This window comes from Camelus bactrianus, chromosome 12, assembly GCF_048773025.1.
Source record: "Camelus bactrianus isolate YW-2024 breed Bactrian camel chromosome 12, ASM4877302v1, whole genome shotgun sequence".
Lineage (NCBI taxonomy): Eukaryota > Metazoa > Chordata > Mammalia > Artiodactyla > Camelidae > Camelus > Camelus bactrianus.
The window spans coordinates 66,309,235-66,332,960 of record NC_133550.1 but is presented as its reverse complement, the minus strand read 5'-3'; the positions used below and the strand labels follow the sequence as shown (position 1 = coordinate 66,332,960).

General features: G+C 58.6%; 1 protein-coding gene across 3 annotated transcripts in view; it reads right to left on the bottom strand.

Moving 5' to 3' along the window:
• The window catches only part of PRR5 (proline rich 5), a 50,985-nt gene that overhangs the window by 15,688 nt on the left and 11,571 nt on the right, over positions 1-23,726 (bottom strand). For 2 of the 3 annotated variants that reach the window (XM_074375693.1, XM_074375694.1), the window contains exons 2-3: positions 10,066-10,185; positions 379-459 (exon numbers count right to left, since the gene is read on the bottom strand). In XM_074375693.1, coding sequence (XP_074231794.1) covers positions 379-459; positions 10,066-10,175 — 191 coding nt within the window. In that variant the 5' untranslated portion in view covers positions 10,176-10,185. Of the gene's footprint in view, positions 1-378; positions 460-10,065; positions 10,474-23,726 lie in introns of those variants that run through there. The other variant, XM_074375692.1, reaches the window with a different exon arrangement.

Here is a 23,726-nt window from a genome sequence, read left to right as displayed (position 1 = left end):
TCTCGGCTATGCACAGGAAATGAGGGGCGTTCGGCCGGCTGTAATTGCTTTTCTGGAAACGACACTCCCATCATTAAGCAGGTGGGTCCTTCCTCTTTTAACAGAATAAATATCCTCTGTGATGCTCAACACCAGCGAGGAATGCGGGTGTTATCTTGAACCACTGTCCAAGTCCCACCCTGCCTCCCTGAAAAGGAGTTGTCAGGCAGGGTGGGGATGAAGGGAACAGCGCCTGCAGCTAAGGTCCCCGGGGTGGTCACTGCTACCTCGGTCCTAATGGTAGAACCTGAGGCTGGGGGATGGTGGTGGGGAGGGTTCAGCCTAGGCCCTCCCCCCACTCCCAGACCCAGGCCCGGGACAGGACAGACGGCCACTCACCGGACGCCTTCGTTGAGGCTGAAAAGCTCCTGGTCGGGCAGCCCCTTGCGCTGGAAGACGGCGATCACCCCGTTGTGGATGCTGTAGGTGGGGAAAGAGGAGAATGTCTGTCCAGAGGCCCCGAGACCCCTCTCCCCGGGAGCCCCTCCTGCTCTGCCTGAGGAACAGAGGGGGCCCGGTCAGAAGCAGGGGGCCCGGTCAGAAGCAGGGCACCCGTCCTTTCTCTCAGGAGGCAGGCCCTGGAGCACAGGGATTGGCCGTCCCCGTGGGGCCCTGTCCACACCAGAGCCTCAGCTCCCAGCCCCAGCCTCCCCATCATCTCTCCAGGACATCTGTGTACTCTCCACACCCTGCCTCCCCTCCCGTGTTCTTGAACCCTCTACACCCAGGGCAGAAATTAGGGGCCACCCTCTGATCGCCTTACACCCCCAAACATAACCGAGTCCGACTGGCTTTCCCTCCCTGTGCTTCAGGGCGCTGTGAGCTGGCCCCCGGTGCCCCCCGGGCTGTGCCTGTGCCACGGGAGCCCAGCTCCACCGAGGGAGCTACCCTCACCACAGGGCCTTTACACGCGTCCTTTCTCCTGCTTGGTCCCCCCTCCCCTGGATCCATGTGGATCCTTCCTTCAGGCCACAAGTCATCTCAGCATTTACAAAACTTGTCAGTGGGCACCCGCATGTTTATACGTGATTTGTTTCAGCGGTTGGTCTCCGCTATTATCTACAAACCTCAGGCCACAGGGCCGTGTTGTTCATGACCGTGTGCTCAGCGCCTGGCTCAAAGAAGCCTGGCTCAAAGAAGCCTGGTTAAGCATCTGATGAAATTTATCCTGACTCTCCCTCACCCTCCAAATCCAGTTGATCCTGAAGCCCCAGCCACTTCTACCCCGTGGTCTCTGCCGCACCCTGCCTCTCTCCTCTGTGCTTCCCTAAACCTCCGATCGCCCCAGCTACCTCCTTAGTGCGTCCACAACCCACTGCAGCCAGAGTCCCTTCCTTGCCCAGGGCCCTGCAGATATAGCCCAAGGCCTTGGACATGGCATTTGACGCTCGTCCAGAATGGTCCCTCCCTGCATTCCTGCGCATCCTACACTATAATCTCACAGAGTACTGGACCTGCCAGGGGCTGCCATACGTCAGGGTCTTTGCACCCACTGCCCCTGACCTGGCAGGCCTTTAATGCTCTCTATCTACTAGGGATCTATATTAGAGCCTTGGCTCCAAGGCCACTGCCTCCAAGAAGCCCTCCTGGCCCCCTCCCTTCCCTGCACAGACTCATACCCTAGCACTCCACCGATTTACTTTCATGTCAGTCCCTGCCACCAGCCATGAGCTCCTGAGGGCGAAAGCGCAGTCTGGGTGGCTGCACTGCTCCCCCCAGGGTCCGGCTGCTGTTCTGAAGCTCACCACTGCGGACAGGCAGTGCGATTTTTGGCCTGGAGGGACAGCCGGACATGTGCTGCTATTCGCAGCACGGATTAGACGGCAGTGACCCAGCTCTGGGCGCCCTGGTCCACTTTTATCAGCTCTGCCCTTCCCAGCAACGTGGACTAGCCGCCCACTTTGCAGATGAGGAAACTGAGGCTCAGAAGAGCCAAGTCCCTCTGGGAAGCCACAGAGCTCACCCGACAGCTGCCTCCTCTCCCCACGCAGCCTCCTGATGCCAAGTCAGCTGTGCACCCTGGAGGGAGCAGGGCAGGGGCAGGGCCCCACACCCCAGGTGGGTGAAGGCTGCTCTGAGCAGGGCAGGGACCTGCCTGGGCTCCACGGCTGGTCCCGACCTGGCCAGGCCAGAGGCCTCGTCACCTGACCCGGAGTGCCTGACTCCGGCGCCTGGTGCTGGAATGTCGCTTTTTCGTGCATCCAGGCACATGTCCTCTAACTTCTGTCTCCTGTCTGTGAATGGGGGTCACGAGTGCGCCTGCCCCAGGTTGCTGGGAGGATGAAGGCCTCAGTGGGAGGTCATGGCCGGGGTGGACTCACCTGTTAAGAGGTCCCCGGTAGACCCAGGCCCACAACTGCGTCACGGTAACCTGTTCCCTGTCTACAGACTGAAACAAGTGAAACTCTGACGGGAAGTCTAATGGCCGCCAGGAAGCCCGCTGTCCAAAGCAGCTGCCACCCCGAAATCCAAACAGCTGGGGACTCACTCCTAGCCCATGAGGCTGCAGCGAGCGGAGGAGGGACAACCACAGAGTGGGGTCAGCCCCTCCCAGTCCTGTCAGCGGAGGAGCCTGGGGGCTGGCAGGTGGGGCGTTCCTGACCCTGGCCCCACGGGCCCAGCCACTCCTGAGGTCTCCCTGGGGCCTAGGCCTCCATCAGGCCAAGGGGACAACATGGAGGGAGCCCTGGTCAGCCTGCCAGACCCAGTCCTGCTGCCTCTCCAAGGCCTTCCTCCCCCTCTGGTAAACCTTCCAGAGGACTCCCAGCCCACTCTGGTCGCCTGCTCAGAGGGGACCTTAACCACATGGCTCTGGAGGGTAAGACAGCTCTTTGGAAAAGTCTTGCCTCGAGGCCCTCAGGGGTCCAGCACCTTGTGTCACCAGAACCACCCCCTACCACTGTCCACGCCCGGGTCTGAGCAGCAGCGGCCTCCTCCTGCCTCAGGGCCTTTGCCCTTGCTGCTCCCCATTCTGGAGGCTCACCATGAGGTCAGGCCCATCCCTCCTCACTCTGGTGTTGGATGAGGATTTGACCCTGGCTTCTTTCGGGGGAGCGGAGGTCTATTTGGTTTGCTATTTGGCCCCCCTTCCCAGCCCAGCATCGTCCCCACCCTTCCACCTTTCAACCCGTGTATCTGAGCAGCGACCTGCCCAGCCCTGGGGTCACCCTGGAGTTCTCCTGTCCATACCCCACCCCAGCCCAGCCTCCTACCCAGGTGGACCCTGCTCCCACCCATCCCACCTCCAGCCCTCAGGCTGGTTCAGGTGCAAGTCTAGGTTTGAATCCCAGGTCTGGGCTTCCCTGCTGCACGCCTGGGCCAAGAGATAGGACCATGTGTGCCTCAGCTTCTCCGTCTGTACAATGGGTACAACAGGGTCCAGAATTACAGCTCCTGTAGGAGACACTGGGGAGCAGAGAGCGCCCTGCGGGGTCATGCGTGCTATGGTATCATCAGCAGTGACTCCAGGGGAGGGAGTGCCCCTCAAAGTATCCCCCACAGCTCAAGCATCCCCACCTCCTTCTAACCACGGCATGAAGTGGGGACTGTTACAGCCCAGGTTGCAGATGGAAACACTGAGGCTCAGAGAAGCCAAGGGACACTGCCCAGAGCCACACAGCTTGATGCCTGGAAGGACCAGAACAGAGCCCCAGGCCCACAGTCCCCCGACTCCCACGCGGCTGCTCAGAAACTGCCCCCAACCAACCCGGGGCGGGAAGGTGGACAGGCAAGGCCTCTCCAGCCGAGGTTCCACGCTCTTTCCAAAGTCCGAGTTCGGTAAATAACAAGACCTTGCTAGGAGCCACTGGGGGAGAGGGGAGGGGTGGGGAGAGGAGAGGCTTATACACCTCAAATAGAAGTGAAACCCTGGCACGGGCCCTCCCAGGCCAGAGGCGGGCAGGCCCAGCCGGGGACACTGGGGCACTTCCTGGTGAGGCCGGAGCGGCAGCCGGCCCAGCACCTCCCTCCACTGCTTCCTCTCACTGGGCAGGCCCTCTCCGGCCCATCCCTTCTCCCCATGCAGGGAGGCAGGAGGGCAGGGACAAGACTCAGCCTCTCACCTGGGTGGGGAAGGGGCAGGGAGGTTCCACGGCACCCACGATGGTGCCGAGACGTGCTGCCACCAAGGCTGCCTGGGACAGGACGGGGCCCCCACGGTCAGGCTTGGGGAGGAAGGGCAGATTGTGGGGCTCCTGGGGGAGACCTGCCCGTGGCTGCCCTGGCTCAGGCTGGGGTCAGTATGGTGCCGAGAGCAGGTGGGACACCAGCTGGGTGGGTCCCTGGCCCACTGTCACACGTCTCTCAGTGTCGCCTGCCTGCCCATACAGGAAGCCCTGGCAGAGAGTGAGTGAGTGGCAGGCTAGGCCAGTGCGCCTTCAGAGGCTGAGGCCCCGGCTGGGGGCCTGGAGGTAGAGCCCTGCCCTGCTCTGGAGGCCCAGAAAACTGGCCGACCTGGACCCGAGAGGGGCTGGCACTTCCTCCAGCCCCTCCCACTGGTGTCAAAGCCTGACTCTTCTCAAGACCTATCTCCCCGCTGGTGGACGACGGTGGGTGTGGGTGCTGGGCTCCACTGGGGCCCCACAGTGCCTGCCTTGGCTCCCAGCCCACCTCAGACAGACCAGGTTCTAGCCTTCCCTCTGCCCTGTCCATATAACGGTGACCAGAGCCTCAGTGTCCTCATCTGTATCCTGGAGGGTCAGCCCAGCCCTGAGATGAAGTGGGGGGGCTGCGTGGCCCTGTTCCAGCCGCCTCTGGAGCAGCGTCCACTGGCCTCCTCTTCAAACCCCGGTGAAAGGCACAGGGAGACAGGCGACTCAGAACCCGACCTCGCCCCCATGCGGGGCCCCCATCTGACCCGCTGGAAAGTGGGGCTGAGAATACCAGGTTCACCTGCTCCTCAGCAACCAGCATCACTCTCGCCCTGCTTTCGGGGCACCTGGTTTAAATAACCCCCAACCCTGGCCCGGGGTCCTGGCCGAGTCGGAGGGGCCCCACGCCCACCACTCCTCCTCCCTGGGCGCCAGGCAGGAGCTTGGAACTTTACTCTAGAGGCTCACCTGCCCAGGTAGGCAGATGCCTGGCTGTGGGCTGACCTATCCATCCTGAAAGGCTGCAGGGGACAGTGGAGCAACCACCTCCTCCCACAGCTGCCTGATTTCACGTCCCCACCGGCCAAGTGGGAGGCCAGGTTCAGGGACTGCAGACGGCTCTGAGCCCGAGCTGGGGGGCAGAGAAGTGAGCAGGGTTGGGAGGGAGGGAAACCCAGCGTATGAGTGTCCTGCCACTGCTGTAACAAGAGACCACACGCTTAGTGGCTTACAACCAGATCAATGTGCTTTCTTGCAGTTCTGAAACCAGAAGCTCTAAATCACTGTCATAGGACTAGAGTCAAGGTGTCACTCGAGCCTCATTCTGGAGGCTCTAGGGGAGAATGTTTCCTGGCCTCTTCCAGCTTCTAGAGGCATCCACGTTCCCTGTCCTGGGCTCCTCCCTCCATCCTTAAAGCCAGCACCGTGGTGTCTTCAACCAATCTGCCTCCATCCTCACGCCTCCTTCTTGAACCCTGAGCCCCGGTCTCCCTCCTGTCGAGACCCTTGTGATAACACTGGGCTCGCCTGGATCACCTCCCCACTTGAAGATCCTTTACTTAATCACATCTGAAGAGTCCCTTTTGCCGTGTAAGGAAATGTATTCACAGGTTCCGGGGCATCTTTGGGGACCACTGCTCTGCTGGCCACACCCAGACTAACTCAGAGGGGCATGGGCTCAGGACCTGGGGCCTCACCCAGAGCGAGTAGGTGGGGGTGGTGGGGAAGCCACGCACAGGCCCCCCACTGCCCTCCAACCCCCTACTCCCAACCAACCAGTCACCCTGAGGCTCCAGCCAACTTCCTCTGGCTCCTCAGAGACCCCTACGAGGTGGTGGCAGAAGCTTTGGAGTCAGAGACCTGGACAGTCCCTGCACCTCTCTGAGCCTCAGTGCTGTTATCTGCAGGATGGGGGCGATGAGAACCACCTGGAAGGTGCTGCAGGGATGAAAGCAGCTCCTCCACGTCCGGGGTTTGGACAGGGCCCAGCATGGGTCGGGGTGAGTGTGCACCACCAGCTGGGGGGATGGGATGCTCATGGTCCAGGAGGAGAGCTGGGTACAGGACGCTCTGTGGGGGTTGGGCCAGCGCCCCCTATCCCCGCCTTCCCCGTCCAGGACCAGGGATGGGCAGACAAGGCGGGCAGCCACAGCCTCTGGGCTCTTACCAGCAATACTGGCCTCACCCGGCCAGCAGACACGAACTCCCATGGGCGCCTGGGCAGCAGCTTCAAGTCAGACCAGGGTTCAGACCCAACGCTGGCCGAGGCTCTTGATCAAGTCCCTCTCCCCCATCTCAGTTTCTCTATCTCTAAGCTAAAGACCATCATCTCAGCCTTGGAGGCGAACCTGTGGGGTGTGAGAGGGTAAGGTCGCTCGCAGCGCAAGGGCACAGGCTACCTGCTGGGGGCCTCCGCTCTCACATCCAGAAGGTGGGTGGGCACTGGGCTCTCCAAACCTCAAGCATCTGGGGGGATCCAGGCCAGGCGAGGAGTAGGGCGTCATGATGGTGACACCTCTGGCCCAAATGCAGGTACAGGGGACTTGTGCTGAGATTTGGGGAGTTCCTGCCCCCTCCCCACTGGCCCCTTAGCCCAAGAACAGGACCTTCATGGAGCCAGAGGCCCTGAACACGCATGGGGCCCAAGCCCAGCAGGGAGCTAACAGGGGCGAATACAGGGACAGACGGTGACATGACGTCCGGGCCCTTGGGGAGGGAGGGGATAGGGATCCCAGGTAGGAGCGACAGGTGAGCCTTCTAGGCCGCCCTGCACCTGCCTCTGCAGCGCCAGCACTGGGCCAGGCGCAGGGGAGCGCCCTGCCCTGCCATGCAGCAGCAGGTGCTTAGGAAGCAGTTCCGGTTTACGGTTTGGGAGGGTGGCCCAGCCAGCTGGAAGCCTGGTATCCGGACCTCAAACATCCCCCACACAGCCGCAGGATCAGCGTGCACAGAGGAAGAAGGGGCCGCAGGCCCTAGCCGTGTGTGCTCAGCACCGCGCTCACCCAGTTCATCCCCTTCCCCGCACTGAACGCCACCCGCACAGACCCCGGGGGTTTACACGCATCCTTGTTTATCTCCTGAATCCCCTCATCAACTCCAAGCCCCAGGATGTTGTCTGCTTGATTCTATGCCCCGGGCTGGCCCAGTGCCAGTGAGGGAATGAATGAATGAATGAATGAATGAATGCTAGGTGGGGACATGGATTCCACTAACCCGGAGTGAGCATCCAGGTGAGGAAACGGATGTCACTGAGGTGGGCTGAATAGTGTCCCCTAGAAATTCATGCCCACTTGATACCCTAGATCTTAATTGGAAACAGGGTCTCTGTGGATGTAATTAGTTAAGGAACTTGGGATGAGATTGTCCTGGATTTAGGGTGGGCCCTGTATCCAGTGACTGGCGTCTTTATAAGTAAGAGCGGGACAGGAGGTGTGGACATAGAGGCACGGCGGAGAGGCCCAGTGAGGACAGAAGCAGAGAGTGAGAGGTGTGGCCACAGGCCAGGGAGCCACGAGGAGCTGGAAGAGGCAGGAAGGGGCCTCCCCTAGAGCCTCTGGAGGGAGCGTGCCTGGACACCTTGATTTGGGACTTCTGGACTCCAGAACTGGGAGAGAATAAACTTTTGTTGTTTTAAGCCACTCAGTCTATGACAATTTGTTACAGCCACCCCTAGGAAATTAATGTGGTCACATGGGAAAGGGGGTTCACCTTGGACTCAAAATGAGGTGTCGACAACTCAGCAAGGCAGGGCCTGCAATGTCCTGACCCCCAAGGCTGTGGTCCTGAGGGGCCCTGGCAGGGAGCGCTGCCGGGACCGGGGAGGGGGCGGGGAGGCAGGCAGGCAGTGATCAGAAGAGGCCCGACCCCTCAGTGGTCTCTGCGGGGCGCTGCGGGGGAAGGTACTGCCCCTCCCCAGCTCAGTGCTCCCTCTGCTCAGGGGGAGCGCGGGGGCTCTGCTCTGCGGCGTCCACATGGGCAGGTCTCCTGGTGGTGTCCCCCTCTGCACCCTCTAAATGGGGGGTGGTAGTCATGTCTGCATCCTTGGGCTATGACGGTGACGAAGTGAGCCAAGGGTCATGAAGGACAGCCCAGCAGGTGGGGCTGACGTGGGTCCAGGGGCTGGGAGGCTCAGGGCCTTACAGGTGCTGGCTGGGCTGCGGGAGGAGGCGCTCCCCTGCAGTCAGCAGGCCGAGGCACAGAACAGAGCCGAAGTTCTGACACTCCTCTAAGTGAGAAGCAGTGGAGGGGCTCAGGGGACCTCGCTCTACAGCCACCCCCTGAGCCCCGGAATGCTCAGAGCTGACCTCAGGCTGCCCCTACCTCTGCCCAGACACTCCCTGGAGACCCCAGCAGGGGCAGGGGTGCTCAGACAGTTGCTGTAGGTGAGAGCTCAGGAAACAGCTGTCTCCTGAGGGGCCCCTCAAATCCCTGCAGGCTCACCCTGACACGAGTTTGTCCCGGGCATGAGTTTGAACTTGAGTAATGAGTTACAGAGGACCTACTACGTGCCAGGCACGTGCTAAAGGCTTTAATACAGATCTTCACATTTAATCCCTATGACAGCCCTATGATATGGGTGGGCACTCTTATTAACCCATTTTATGGACAAGGACATTGAGGACCAGAGAGGTTAAACAACTTGCTCAAGCTTACGCAGTAGGGAAGAGGCAGATGTAAGATTTGAACTAAAATCTGTCTGGCTCCTTCTGCTAAACCATGGCAAAGACTGCTTCCATCACCTCAATTCTGTGAGAGGAGAAAATGCCTCTTAAGACAGTGTACAGTCACTGGGTAGATAAGATTCCCCAAGGATAGGCCTTCTTTCACTGTTCTCACAGCAGTTCCATAAGAAGGAATGTGCGTGCCCACTGACGGACAGGGAAACTGAGGCCGACCGGTCCCAGCCCTCAAGCAGTTTTCATCCCTGTAGGGGGCAGGAGAGGAGCACGTGACGCGGACAGCTGTGTCCTGCCTGGTGCACAGACGAGGGTCTCAGGCTGGCAGCCCTGTGCCCATCATGATGCTCATGAAACGACTGATGAACTGAATAAACGAGCATCCACATTGACAGTCAGCTTCCTGGTGGCCGAGACCAGACAGTGGAGTATCTGGCAGGATTTCACTGCCAGGTGTGTGTGGTGGGGGGACAGCATCTATAGCCCCCTGAAAAGTCTGCCCCACTCTCTACTCCCCTCTCATTTTCCTTTGGGTGGAAACACCTATTTTTGAAAAGAGCTCATGAGCAAACACGGTGGGGAATCCCACTGAATAAACCGTCTCTTTTTCCGGATCCCAGCCTTGCTCTTCAAACAAAGCTGGGGTGGGGGCGGAGGGGTGGTGGGACTTCCCACGCCCCTGCTAGTCTGGGAAGGGCTCGCGGGGGGAGGGTCGTCTAAGGAATGCCGGGCAGCTGCAGCACCCCTGCTGACAGCTGGGAGGACAGGGGGCCCCTCAAGGGAAAGCCACCCGCCCACCCCCGACCAGAGGAACCCTAACGCAGAAACAGGAAGCGCAGAAGCAACCCACCGACTGCGCCCGCGAGGCTCATCTGCTCATAGGCGAAATGGGATAAACACTTCCTGCTCTATTTACCTCCCAGGTTGCCATGAGCACTGGAGCAGAGGCGTGGGAAGACCCCCGGGGGAAGGCGGGCTCGCGGGATCCAGGCCCACCCCGCCACCCACCAGCTGGGGGCTTTGGAACCAGCCCCGGGTCCACAGTCTCGTCTCTCCGTTCTAGAAACACGTTGCACTAAACTTCCCTCCCCGCCCGCACAACTCTGGAGGAGCAAGTTCTCTACAAATTGTTAAGTGCCGTGCTGCCCCGGCACAGTTCCTCGCTGGGGGCCCGCCTTCGCCCGCGGACCGGCTAGAAGGCTCCCCCTCCCCCGGCTCCGGGACCTGGGGCCCGCGGGCCGACCAGGAGGGCGCGGCCTTACCTGTTCCAGGTGGCGTTGGCGCAGGCCCGGCGCTGCTGCGTGCCCCGCTCGTCTGCGGCGGCGGCGGCCGGCTCTCTCTTGCCCAGATCACTGAGGCTGGGCGAACTCATGAACTTCAACCTGCGGAGAGTCCTCATGGTGACCCCGGCAGCCGACTCGGCGCCCACGCGCGCCCGGCGCCGCGCCCTGCGCCACGCCGCGCCGCGGGCCCCTGCGGGCGCTGCGCCCTCTACGAGGAAACTTCGGCGAAAGCAGGAAGCCGAGCGGTCCTCCGGGGTCCCGCCCCAGCCCGCCGCCTCCGCCCCGGGCCCCGCGCCGGCCGCCCCGAGGGGTTAATCATTGCTTGGAGCGGCCGCAGCCTGGAGCGCCAGTATCGCGGCGGGTAGCGCGGACCCGGCGCAAACGGAGCCTGGGCAGGAGGGGGCGGGGCCCAGGGCCGAGGGCGGAGCAGGAGCGGCCCCGGGGGCGGAGCTTAGGGGCCGAGGCGGGGCCTCAGGGTAGGGGGCGTGCGCAGAGGCGGGACCAACCTGGGCGGGGCAGTGAGTGGGGGCGCGGCCGGCGCCTCCGCGGCCGTAGCCACCGCCCGCTTAGCGCCCCTTGAGCTGGTCCTCCTGGGGTCGCGCTCTGGCTCTTCTGAGGGCCACACGTGCCCACAGGAAACGACTACGCACCAATGCACAATCCAACCCCAAGAACAGGCCCTGCTCCGTCCCCTGCGGCCACACCCACACGATGCTCAGCTTCCTGCCCCCTCCCAGATCCCTGGTGCAAAGGCTTACGGAGTCGCCCCCACCTCTCCATCCCTCCCCACAAAGACTGTGCCAACACAGATTTCTCAAGACCCCGGCGTCACATGGACACACACTCCTCCGCAGTTCTCATTTTCCAGCTGAGGAAACTGAGGCAGAATGGGTGAAACAACTTGTTCAACCTCAATCGACAAACGACAAAGCTGGGCCTAACCCAGCCTCCTGAGCGCACGGTAGGACCCTCCAGCTTCTGGGATTCCCACGGGGCTCACCTGCACCTGCCCCCTCCCTCAGACAGGGCAAGGCACCCTTGCTGTCCTCCTCTAGGCCTTTCCTGAAGCAACGCCTGTGCTGAGCAAGTTCTGGCGTCACCAGAACCCCAGCCCTGGTCTCCCTATAAATGCTTCTGGAATGAATCAGTCAGGGAGAGGAGGGGCTGATCCTAGAACCTCAGAGCAGGAAGGGTGCCCAGTGGCGCCCCCTTCATATCATACAGAAGAGCCGACTGAGGCCCAGAGGTCACTGGGTCCCCTACCTACACCAGGGTGTGTGCATGAGACGCTTCCCCCCTCAAGCGCACAACCAAAGCGACTGTCCGCTGGGAGAGTGGGGCTTGCTGGTCTGGCGGCATCGGTCAACAGTACGAGACAGGAATCTGGGCCTCAGAGTCAAGGAGGCGGTGGAGGGGGCCTGGCTCAGCCTCCAGGCAGGGTTGTTTCTGCCAAGTGACCCAGGCAGAAAGGGTTGCTAAGGCCAGGCCGAGCAGCTAATGAGCTTCTGTGAGCCAGGAGAGCCTCACAATCAGGTGTATGAGAGCCTGGGGAGGCGATGTTGCCCAGAGAAATTCAGCCAGCACTTCCTGAGCACCTGCCACGTGCCAGGTGCTACCCTCATCCTAAGGAGGCAGAGTCGTGCCTGGCAAACTCCCTGACCCTGGACTCAAAATCCAGGGAGCAGAGATCTTTGAATCCCCCAGAGCCCATCTTCCCCAAGGCTGAGACTTACATTAGCTCTTAGTCAAGCCCCCAGTGGTTTCTATGTCCTTTAGAAACATCTGTGGACCCTACCTGCACTCTCCACCTCCACCATCACCTCCCCAGGCCAGGATAACAGACACTCCCTGCCCCCTCTCCCTGGGCCACACAGGTCACCTGCAAGCCCCTCCTCTGCGCGGTGGCCAGAGTGATCCTTGGCACACACGTGCACAGCTGTGCATGAAGGTCCTGCGGGTTCCACTGTTCCGAGCCCAGAAGCATTCCCTGTCTCTTCCTGCTCCCTCTTCTGACTGCTTCGCCCTGAGTTAGGCTCACTGCTTGTCCTCTGGTCATTTGGTGACTTTTCTATCCAATGGCATAAGTCAGGGGGGCCAGGACTGTACTTAGCTCACCAGTATGTTCCCGAGCCCAGCACACAGTAGGCAAGCAGTAAATATTTGGTTAAATGGATGGATAAACATGTCTCACAGGAGTGAAGAAATTAAATGCTCTGTAAAAGGTGCCCCACTAGACAGAGACAGAATCCCTGAAACTGCCCCTTGTGGGGAATGCAGCAGAGAACCCCCGGATCGTGTCAGACCCTGGGTGGGTGGGGTGAAGGAGGGTTTCCCAAGCTGGAGGCTTTGTTTGCTGCGCAGACTCCATTGGGCAGACCTCAGCCACCAGCAAGGCCTGGCTGGTAGGAGGGTCGGTGCAGAGGGAGGCTGGATTGCTTTGGATAAGAAATTCAAGCGAAAATGGGAGGAGAGTGGTAAGGGCAGCGCCCCCGTGGGAGGCTGGGGGAGGCAAGAAGAGGAGGAGTTGCGAGGGGGTCCTGGTGGAGAGGGGGCTGGGAGAAGTGGCCAGCAAGAAATGCCGGAGGTGGGGGTGGCTGAGGGATTCCAAAACCATCTATAGTCAGTGCTAAGGAATTAGCTGTAACCGCCCCCTGGCCCCAGCTGCCGACCTCTGTTACATGGTCCACACCCAACAGCCCGTGTGCGGGTATACTGGAGACTCAGCTGAAGTTGCTGTGCCCCGTGTTTGGGCTGGTGACAGGCGAGAGGGATGCGGGGTGGGGAGGGTGCTTGACAGCCAGGGGAGTGGCCAGCCCCCAGGGCCGGAATCGGAAGCAGAGGCCAGCAGGAAACAAACCATTATGCCCCCCAGAGCAGGGGCAACTGGGTGGCCGATGGCCAAGTCCAGCCTCTAAATGTGTTCAGCACAACCCGCAGTGTGGGGGAAGAAACAAAAAACCCAAACTGCGTGCAGCCAAGGTTTGACAATGGAGAGACTGACACAGAAACCCTGATTTCTGGCTTCCTGGGAAGCATCAGATGACCGGGCCTCCGGGGCCCGGGCCCCACGTGACAGCTCTGGCTGAGTGGCTGCCCCCGCAGGCAGGCACGGGGCTGCAGGTGCCCTCCCGGTCCTCCACTCACTGATGGGGTCTTCCAGGCCAGATAAGGGGTTGGTATTGGGGGAGAGGGGTCCTGGTCGGGGCTCATCTGTGCGGGGGACTCAGGGAAGGAAAACACCCGCTCAAGGGAACGGGAGGCAGAGGTACACGCTCACACACCCTACAAGCTGCTGGAGTGACCTTGCTCCAAGATCCACGCCAGCCCGGATGGCATCACCCGTGTCCTCTCCTCCTTCAGGATCCAAACTTCATTCCAACCCCTGCCCCCACCACCAGCGGCATGTCAGGAGCTGGTGTGAGACCCTGGTCACTATGGAGGACCCCCAGGGTTTTTCCTCATTTTGGGAGAGGGAGCCCTCAGTTGGGTGGCCAGAACCGGGGTCCACTGGCCCTGCTATCAAGTCAGGTGACTTCTGGGGCCTCGGTTTGCCCATCTGTAAGACGGATGGACGGGGAAATGGGAACCCATAAAGCCCTTTAGACGCCACATGCTCCCTGTAGATGTGACAGGGGAGGCGGTGACCTAGGCGTCTTTGATCCCTGAGGCATGATGGTGCTGAGGGGCTGGGCTGGAGGTTTTGTCCTCATGGGCGCAGCGCTAGGACTGGCAATGACCTTCAGGATGGGCCCAGCACCTGTGGATGGGCTCAAGGCACTGGGACTTTGCATTGAAAACACCTTGGGGCTGGTTCAAAATGCTGCTTCCCAATCCCTGCTGGGAACCCCATCAGGATCTTTGGGGGTGGGGCCTGGGGAGGGTCGCTAAATCTCAGGGGACTCTCGTGACTTCCAGGGGTCTGCAAAACCCTGAGCCTGGCTCGGCCCCTCACTTAACAGATTGACAGCCTGACGCCCAGAGACTGGACTGCAGTAAGTCTGTGCAGCTCTGGAACCCAGGCCTCCAGACTCCCGTCCACCGGGGTGCGTACAGGAGCTCGGCAACAGCGGCGCGTCCCCGTGTGCCCCCCAAATCGGGGAGTCAGCCCACCCCAATGGGGCTGGGTGGGAAGGGGGCCCAGGGCACGGCAGGGGCAGGGCTGCGTCAGTCACACTGCCTCATCCAGTCCTTGCAGGTTGCCAGATGGGGGTTATAGACAGAGAAACTGAGGCCTGGGGAGGCCAAACACAGGCTCAAAGTCAGAGTCAGCAAAGGGCGGAGCGGAAGCTGGAGCCAGGCCAGCCAAGCAGGAAGAGGCAGCCGCCAGCACCATCACTCTGGCTGGCGCTGACCTCAGCCGGCTGCACCCTGCCCACCCTGGGCACTGCCCGCTCTGAGGGGCACTTCTGCCCCCTGGTGGCGAAGGCTGGTGCTCCCCAAAGCTGACTGGGAAAGTTCCCCCTGCATGCTGGGGAACCCCTGGGGCAGTGGCTCTGCACTCTGGGGGCCTGGACATTCAGGGGCACTCCCCCCATGGCTCCCTGTGCCCAGCTCATCCTTCCCTTCTCTGGGATGGACAGGGATGTGGACACACCTGCCCCACGATGGGGAGTCATGGGGTGCACGCCAGGGCTTGGTCGCCGCTAGCCGTTACAGTCACAGTGCAGAGAGATTCCCGAGTCACAGCTGCGACGCTGGGTGAGCCCGCGTTACCCACGGTGACTCCAGCACCAGCTGTGATTAGGCTGGTCGTCTCCGAAGGCTTTGCAATGTGCTGGATCTCAGTGACTGTCCCGAGGCTGGACAACCTGTCATCATGCCAGGCTGGATGGGCGTTGGGCCCATCAGAAGCCACGTGTGTTGTATTTCATGAACAGGCGCACTTTACAGAGGCTCCCCCGTGCCGGTCTGGGGTCGGGGCAACAACCTCAAAGGTGGGTGGGTCCTGCCCTCAGAGTGCTCCAGAGGAAATGTCCCTTCCAGTGGCTTCAGAGCCAGGACCGACTATGATTGCCCTTCTTTCACAGACGGAGGAAGTGAAGCTGAGGGGGTGCAGCGGCTGGCTCAAGCTGTCAGCTAGAAAGTGCAGGCTCAGGGATGCTGCACCTGCTGGTGGGGGGCAGTCCGCCTCCCTGGTGTTTTAATAAACCCCGGAGACATATTCACTGAGCACCTACTGTATGCCTGGCACTGTTCTGGGTGTTGGGAATACAGCAGGGCAAGAAAGACAGGGTCTCTGCTGTCATGGGGTGAGCCCTCTGTTCCACCCCAGCTCTGCCAGCCAGCATGTCCTAACATCTTCATGTTCCCCCCACGTCTCTTTGCCAGCTGAACCCCCGCTCTGCCCGCTGCCACCAGGGCCCTTCCCCTGGTGGTCCCTGCCCTCTGCTCTCAAAACATTCCCCCTCCGTTGCTCTGGGTCCCAGTTCTAGAGGTGGGTCAGGGGTTCTGATCAGCAGAGGCCCCTTTTCTGAGATCCCACAAATGCATCCAAGAGAGCTTCTTCCCCAGCCTCAGTTTCCCATCTGAAAACAAGGTCGTGAACAGCCAGTTCTCGAGGCCCTTCCCGGGCGGCCGTTGTATAACGCTGACTGGTTTATAAATAGTTGCTGGGTGGCGCAATGAGGGGTGCAGAGCAGGAGCGTGGCCCAGCTGGGATTCCAGGCTCCAGACTAAAGCTGCTCCCTGCTCGGCCGCCTCCCCTGCCAGCCCCTCAGCCCCCGAGCCCCAGTCTCCTCTGTACAATGTGCCTCCCAGCATGAGTGTGAGGATGAAATGTGGGTAGAGGTCACAGCTGATGCTCGTGGAGTCCCGACTATGATCTGGCCACGCCACCGCATCCACCCCTCAACTTCCAAGCTTCCACAAGGAGCTTGCGGGGGCCCCGGGAAAAGTGACTGGTCCAAGGTCACACAGCCTGGCCGGGATTCAAACCAACCAGCTTCAGTGTCTGTGTGTGCCCTCAGCAACCTCCTACATGAATGAGGACGCGTGTGCCAGCTCGGGACCCAGCGCAGAGCAGGCCCTTGAGTAAACAGGAGCCACTGCTTCCTTCATTTAATCAAAGTCACGAGTAGAGGCAACATTGGCACAGTGGGGCCACCGCCACCAAGGTGTCTGTCCCTCCCAGTCTCCTGTCCGGAGAACAACCCCACCTGCCCTGTCCAGCCCCACATGCTCAAGTTGGAGACAGAAAAAGCAATCTGCCTGCTGGGCTGAGTCCTGGGGTATCCAGACCGCTCACCTGTTGGGGGTAGGGCTGACCCCCAAAAGACCTGCCGGAGCCCTAACCCCCAGTGCCTGTGAATGTGGCCTTATTTGGTGTAGGTCTTTGCAGACATGATTGAGTCAAGATAAGGTCACCCTGGAGTGGGGTGGGCCCTGCATCCAGGGATGGAGGTCTTTATGAGAAGACACAGATACAGAGACACAGAGGAAGACAGCAATGTGGAAGCGGGGGAATAAACAGGAGTGATGCAGCTGTGAGCCCAGGGACTCAGGATGGCCAGCAGAAGCTGGAAGAGATGAGGAAGGACTCAGGACCTGCTGAGACCCTGATTTCAGACTTCTAGCCTCCACAGTTTCTGTTTTAAGCCACCCCAGTTTGTGGTCATTGGTTAGGGCAGCCCTAAGACAGCAGTGCATCACCTTTGCCCAAGCAGGGCTGCACTCCCCCAGACCCTGGCTTTGACCTCCAGGTCCATGAAATCCCATGTCCCAATGGGGAAAGGTCAGGCCCCAACGCTCAGTAAGCTGGAGACACGTTCACCCCCCCTCCTCCACTCCCAATTACTTTAACAGGAAGACGAACTCCAGGCGGCGGAGAGGTGAGCAGTAATGTCGGCCAAAGGCATCACGGGTGTGGCCCCTGAACATGGACAGTGCCGGTGCCCCAGCTGCATTTCCTGACCTGCATCTCTGCAGCGGCCCTGGGAGGCGGCCCCACGACCATCCCCGCTGCGCAGACAGGCAGGCTGCGGCCACACAGGGCAGAGCTGGACGGACTGGGCTTGACACCCGGCTCGACTCCTCCCCAGGCACTTTCTTGGCCAGCAGCCTTTTCTTGGAAGAATCCTTGGAAAGAACAAGTACCACTCGGGACATGAGACCTCACACTGATAATGAAAAGCCCCGGGACAGGGAGCCTGGGGTAACGGGCCAGGCTGGTGGACGTGGGGGCTTTGGCAGTGCCTTGCTTTCCGAACAGCCCCCTGAGGCACGAATGGCTAGTTCCAGTCGGGAACCTGTGTTCTTGACTTTGTAAATAAAACCCAAAGAGCCCAGTGAGGAGGTGATGCTGGGTTTCTGCCAAGTCTAAGGCTTCGCTCCCGGAGGAGGGGCGTCCACCCAGGACAGAGCTCCACCCACCACCCTCCTGCTTCTGCAAGGACGCAGTTCACAGACCATGAAGGGGTGGATTTAATGCAGGAGAAACTGCTGCTGGGAGTCGCTGGAAGGGTTGGGGGGGTTCCCATCTCCTGGGGGCGAGAGGTACCCCTTACTGAGGGCTTGCCCCGGCCAGCCTGGCCCACAGCCGGGCAGACCTGTCCCCCATCGCAGGTGGACACTGAGGCCCCAGATGCTGATGGCACCTGCCAGGTCACAGGCTGATGAGGGGCAGGGCCAGGATGGATGCTGGGTTCCCATTCCAGTTCCTGCCTTCCTCCGTGGTGGGCTGTGGACTGAATCCAGGCAGGCTCCTGGAGGAGGCTGGGACCACCCCCCGACCTCAATCTGAAGCCTGGGCAGATAGCGCTCCCGAGATGTCACCTAGCTCCTGCTGAGCCAGCCAGCGCAGGCTCTGCCCTGCTCCCAAGCCTGCCCACCTCTGCACCCCAGGGTCCCTGCAGGCTCCAGACTTCTCCACCACCTCCCCTTCCCCAGAGCCGGCCTCCTAGCCTGCCAGCCTACCTGCGGCCAACACACTCACTCTGCCACCCAGCTGTGACCTGCTCCAGCCGAGGCCCTTGCCCTGCAGGATGAGCTCCAAATTTCCAGCGTGGTGTCCAAGACCTCTGCAGTCTGCGCACGGCCTCTGTTCCTCCCGTCTCCCCTGCATCTCCCACTAAGCCCCTCCAGGCCCCGTCCTGCCCACCCCCCACCCCGGCCCCGCCCCACCCAGGAGACAAAGCGACCACTGTTCTCCAGCCTTTCTGCCGGATTCCCACCTCCAGGCCTGCAGCCGGCCTCTGCCCGGGACGCCCTTCCTCCCTCCCCTCCAGCGAGTCTCTCTCAGCGATGGTAATGACAGTAAAAGGCAGCAGACAGTCGTGACTCAGCGTGTGGGCTGGTTTGGGGGGTGGCTTCACCGGGTAATAGCTGACCACTTTGGGCTGATGACTTCTGTTTAACTGCGCCTCAGTTTCCTCATCTGTAAAATGAGAATCAGAACAACGCCTTCCCCCGGGCGACCCCAAGGCTGTATTCAGAGACGCCAACTGCTTCAGGGGGGCTTGGCACACAGTGGGTGCTCATCGGCCTCAGCCATTTTTACCAGCTGGCCTCCCGCTCTACATGCTTTGTCCTCCAGCTTCCCCTGGGCCCTGGGTCCCCACCTCGGCGATGTGGTCCCTTCTCCCCTAGACCCAGCTCAGCCAGCAACCCCCAGGCTGCCCTCCCTCTGCCCAGTGTTGGGGTCTCAGGACTGGGCCTGCCTCCTCCATCAGGTGTTCCCCGAGGACCATGCCCAGTGGACACTGACAACAACTTTCTTCTTGACCTAACTTGAATCAGCCTCCTTGGAGCTCTCGGCTGGTTGAGGCCTGAGCGTGAGCTTCCCTCTCTGTCCTTATAGAATCCACTTTGAGCAAGAATCCTGCTAAGTTGGTTTAGGAAAGTCCCCTACCCCTGGCATCTGACCACCCTGATACCTTATCGCCCAGCCAGCCTGCAGTAAGAGTTCGGCTGAGTAGACTAAGTCAGCAAGAATCCCCGTTCCCCAGATGGCTCCTCTTCCTGCTTTCCCATCCACTGACCCCCGCCCTGCTCCTTGGCTGTAAATCCCCACTTGTTCTTGTTGGAGTGGGAGTCACATCCAATCTCCTGCCCCCAATGGGAGACCCCGTGTGCAATCTGGAAATGCAAAGGGCTCTGAAAATGCAGAATTTACAGGGCTCATTTGGCTACAAAATCTGATGTGACCAGAAAAAGCGAGGCTATTCAGAGTCTCTGTCCACCCCACTTAGTGGCGATCTTGTGTAAAAACTGTCCCCAGGATGCCACCCTGATCCCTCCCCCAGAGTTGCCACAGATTGCCTTATCATTGAAAAATAATAGGAATTCCAAAGTCACATCTGGCCCTGAGGGTGTCAGCCAGATAAGGGATGGAGCATGTGCACAGATGGCAAGATGTGTCACGGAGCCGGTAGGTATGTGGCTGAGCTGGATTCCACCAGGCTCCAAAGATGGCCTGTAATTTAGTGGGAGAGTTAGAGATGAGCTACATACAGGCTCTGAATGTGCTTGTGAGAAGCACTAATACACAGGGAGCATTATTATTATTCTGCTTTAACCACTTACAGGTCAAGAGGTTGGACAATTTAGATCACTACACAACCTGAAAGCTTTTTCTTACGTATCTCCTAGAAATGTGAGATGAAAAAATTACAAACATAGAGGGGAGGTTATAGCTCAGGTGTTGAGTGCCTGCTTAGCATACACAAGGTCCTGGGTTCAATCCCCAGTGCCTCCATAAATAAGTAAGTAAATAAATAAAAATAATAAACCTAATTATCTTCCCCCTAAAAAGAAAAAAAAAATTACAAGCATCTTCTAAATGCATCACTGAGCTTGTAAGAAAGAGGAAAATCACCAGGGACCAGAATGACAATATTAATATCATCATTAAGATAATCTTATTACTATGTCTATATGATATTTAATACTAACTTCTATAATGCTTGCAATAGGCAATAGTTCAATATGGAGCGATGTTCACGCATCAAGCCCTTGAGAAAATGAATAAACAGAAACCTCATTTAAAATGGAGTCAGGAGACCAGAAGAGGGAGCTCTCACGCCCGACCACTCCCCCATCAACTGCAGACCCGGCAGGAAGAGATGAACCTTTGGGACTCCAACAGGAAGAAGGTGACTACTTTACTATAGAGCAGGAGGGAAGAAGAACTTCCCCTTGCCTGGCAACAGCCCAGCCAATGAGAAACTGTTACAACTCAGCCAATGAAAAGCCACTACACTTTGAACTCCCAGTTTTCTCTAGTGGACACTTTGTTTATAACAGCCCCTCCCAACTCCCCTTCTCCCTTATAAAAGAATGGTACCCAGGACGTGCCTGTGGTGCCGCATGCACTGCGTGTCCTGAATTGTAATTCTTTGCTGTTCCTGAATAAACCCATTTTTGCTGGTAAAATAGCAGGTGTTTTGTCGTTTTCCATCAACACCCTCTAGCACTTGCAGCAACCCCACCTCCCCATTTCACAGATGAGGAGACTGAGTGCAGCCCATGTTGGTGGAGCTGGGATTCAAGCCCAGGCAGTCTGGCTTCAGAGTCTGTATTCTTAACAGTTACACTCTACTAAGTTGTATGCTGATCAGTATTAACAGTTAAGTCACAGGAACATGGTGAACTGAGAACCTAGATGTTAAATGAGTGTAGGGCAGGCTTGTGGGGTCGGGGGAGGGGTGTTGAGGCAGAGGGAGGTTAAAACCAGCAGTCGGGAGATGAGGCACTGAGCAAGCAGGACGATGGGAGATGCAACTGAGCTCTGCACAGAAAGCCGGGGGCTGGAGGGGCTGCACCCCTAATGAATGGGTAGCCGAGATATGCCCACTGACAAAGAGAGATGACAAAAAAAACTTGTCTCTGCCCACCAGAACTCGAGGTAGGAAAAAGCTTGCATGTCTCCTGAGAATCTGTAGCCATGCATCTGCCCTGGGGGATGGGGAGTTAAGTTAGGTAAGTGGAGAGAGACTAAAGCAATTAACATAAAAGTGGCCCTATGCTGTGACAACCCTAGGCTGCCAGGCAGAGCAATTCTGAAGATGCTCTGGAGAAGCAGGTGCACAAGCCAGGCCTCCTGGGGTTCCCACAGATAAAAGCCTGGCTGGAAATAAACTCATGATCTCAAATTATACAATACGCAAGGAAACAGGCCACCATGAGGGAAGGAGAGCAAACATTTCAAATGTCAGGATGAAAATCCTAGAACTTCAGGCAAGAAACTTTTGGAAAGAGACTGTAAAATGAATTTGCTTAACATAATCAAAGACAAAAGAAAACATGACTAGAACAAGATGGTATAAAAACCAGGTACCAGCCTCCTGGGCACCTACCCAGGTGTAAAAGGGGACAGGACCCGGGAGAAGGGAGCATCATATGCAGTCTCAGCAGTCGCCAGTCCCACATCCTTGCTGTTCCGTAATCAGTGTAAAAGTCCCCACCAACTCAAGTGCCTGGTGTAGGAGAGTGTTAGGTACTCAGCCCGCTCCTGTCTGGGTCACAAGGAAGACATCTGGCTCTGTGCAGAATAAACAACTTCAAGATAAATTTGAGCTTTCTACTGCTTCACGTCTAACAAAAGCCCAGCTGGGAGAAATAATAATCATGAGCTTGGTCCAGAAGATGTGCAGTTCCCCCATCATCCAGGTTGGAGCCTGTCCAGCCAGGGTCCTGGAGTCCCTGGAGTTCTTCAGGATCTGTGAAACCCTGAAATCATCTGCGTAATTGCTTTAGGCTCTCTCCACTTACCTAACCATGAGTGTGTCTTTTGTTGGGGCGAGGGATGTGGCTGCCATGAGCTTCTCTAAAAGGGCTGGGACCCCATGTTAAGGCAAAGCTGAGGAATGACCGTGGCCCATCTGTATGGAGCATCTGTGGTACCCAAACGTATGGAGTGGAGGAGGGAAAACGTGATTTTTGTAGTTAAATACACACAGTTCAACTATAGACTGAGGGGAAATCCTTGTGGATTTTGAAGATAACACATGAAACTTCAGACATCTCAAGGTTATGGGCCTCACTGGGTTCCCCTTGCAGAAAACCTGAGGACACCCCCTCCCTCTCCCCTGCGGTTAGGAGAGCCTGAAGGTCCTGCTCCAGACACAGGTCCATGGATCAAGCCAGACCCCAGGAGCACTGAGGAGGCTGCTCACACATCACACGGGGAATCCTTTATGGGGGCTCCCAAAAGGCTCGTCCCTTGGTTTCATTACCAGCAAAAGCTGTGTTTTCATCTTTGAATCTAGTGAGTGATCTTTCCCTCTTCACTTTTGTTGCTAGGAGGCTCAGGATAAAAAAATCAGTCCATATCTTACATGTGTACTAGATCTCCTGGCATTTTTTTTTTAAAGCCAGGAACATCTTGCTAATGATTGTAACAATAACACAACCACAGGTATTACATTATGAGCATTTTCTAAGAGCAAAGCACAGGCGTGAAGGACGCACACACGGTCATGCAGGCCTGATACCCTCTCATGTAGGTGGTGCCCTCCTGCTCTGCAGTCATGGCTGATGGGGCTACAGGAGGTGCAGTGATGCCCCCATGGCATGCAGGTGGCGAGATCAGGGTAGTGGAGCATCAAACAGGGCATTTCCCCCGCGGCCCACATAGCAGGGTAGCAGCAGCGATCAGGCTCAGCTTCCTGGGGGAGGGGGAGGGGGCCAACGGGGGATGGGGGAGCAAGAGACTGAGAGGATTCCACTCCCAGAGGCGTCTGAGGGAAGGGACACTTGTCCTAGGCCCCTGGGGTCCCTGGCCCCTCCAGCTCTCCTTTACTCTCCCCTCCTCACACGTGTCTGGAGTTCCTGTACCTTCCTTCTCCGTGAACTTGGTTTACGTTTGGGAACTGACACAAGCAGCTAAGAAAGGGCACTTAGCAAAACCCGCCTGGCCCTCCTCTCCCACAGGAAAGGCTGTTCAATACCAGAACAGCAGGCGGAAGTCAGAGAAGGGGCCTCCCAAGAAAGGACACTGGGTGACCTCGACCCGATGCCTCCCACACCCTCTGCACCCTGTGTCTCCCATGGGATGCCAGGCCCAGAGGCCCTGGGAGCTCAGGTAGCCCAGTATCCACATTGTAGACAGGGAGACTGAGGCCTTGCACGGGGTGGGACATGCAGGGTCGCCCACCCAGACTGTCCTAACGGATGAGGAACAGGAGCAAGTGCTGAGGTCCTACTGGGTGCTGGGTCCCCTAGTTATAAGTTACAAGCCACCTTACAAATCCGGTTCTCTGTGTCCTGCTTGCCCGTGACCTGGGACGGGGACTGCCCTTCCCCAGTCATTATGCTCCCCACTCCCATTTCTGGGATCTGTAAGTGAGGAATCTTGTGACTGCGCCCTCTGTCTGAGTGTACTGGAACTGCAGCTTCAATCACAACGACCCCGGGTTTCACCTCCCCCAATGGGAGCTCAGATGCGGAGGGGCTCCCTGCTGACTCCGTGTGGATGGCTCTTTTGATCTGCAAATTCTTAATTGAATACGCCAGCTAAAGCCCCCTCAATACACACCACTGGGAGTCCAGACCTCCTGACTCCGCTGGGGCAACTCTGCTCCCCAACCCCACCCTCCACCCCAGGCCTTGCTGCCCCCAGGCTCTGCCCCGTTTGAGTTTCCCACCTGGTTCCACCGGTGAGAACTTGGGGATGACACGCTTCTCAGGGGTGTGACAAGGGTGGA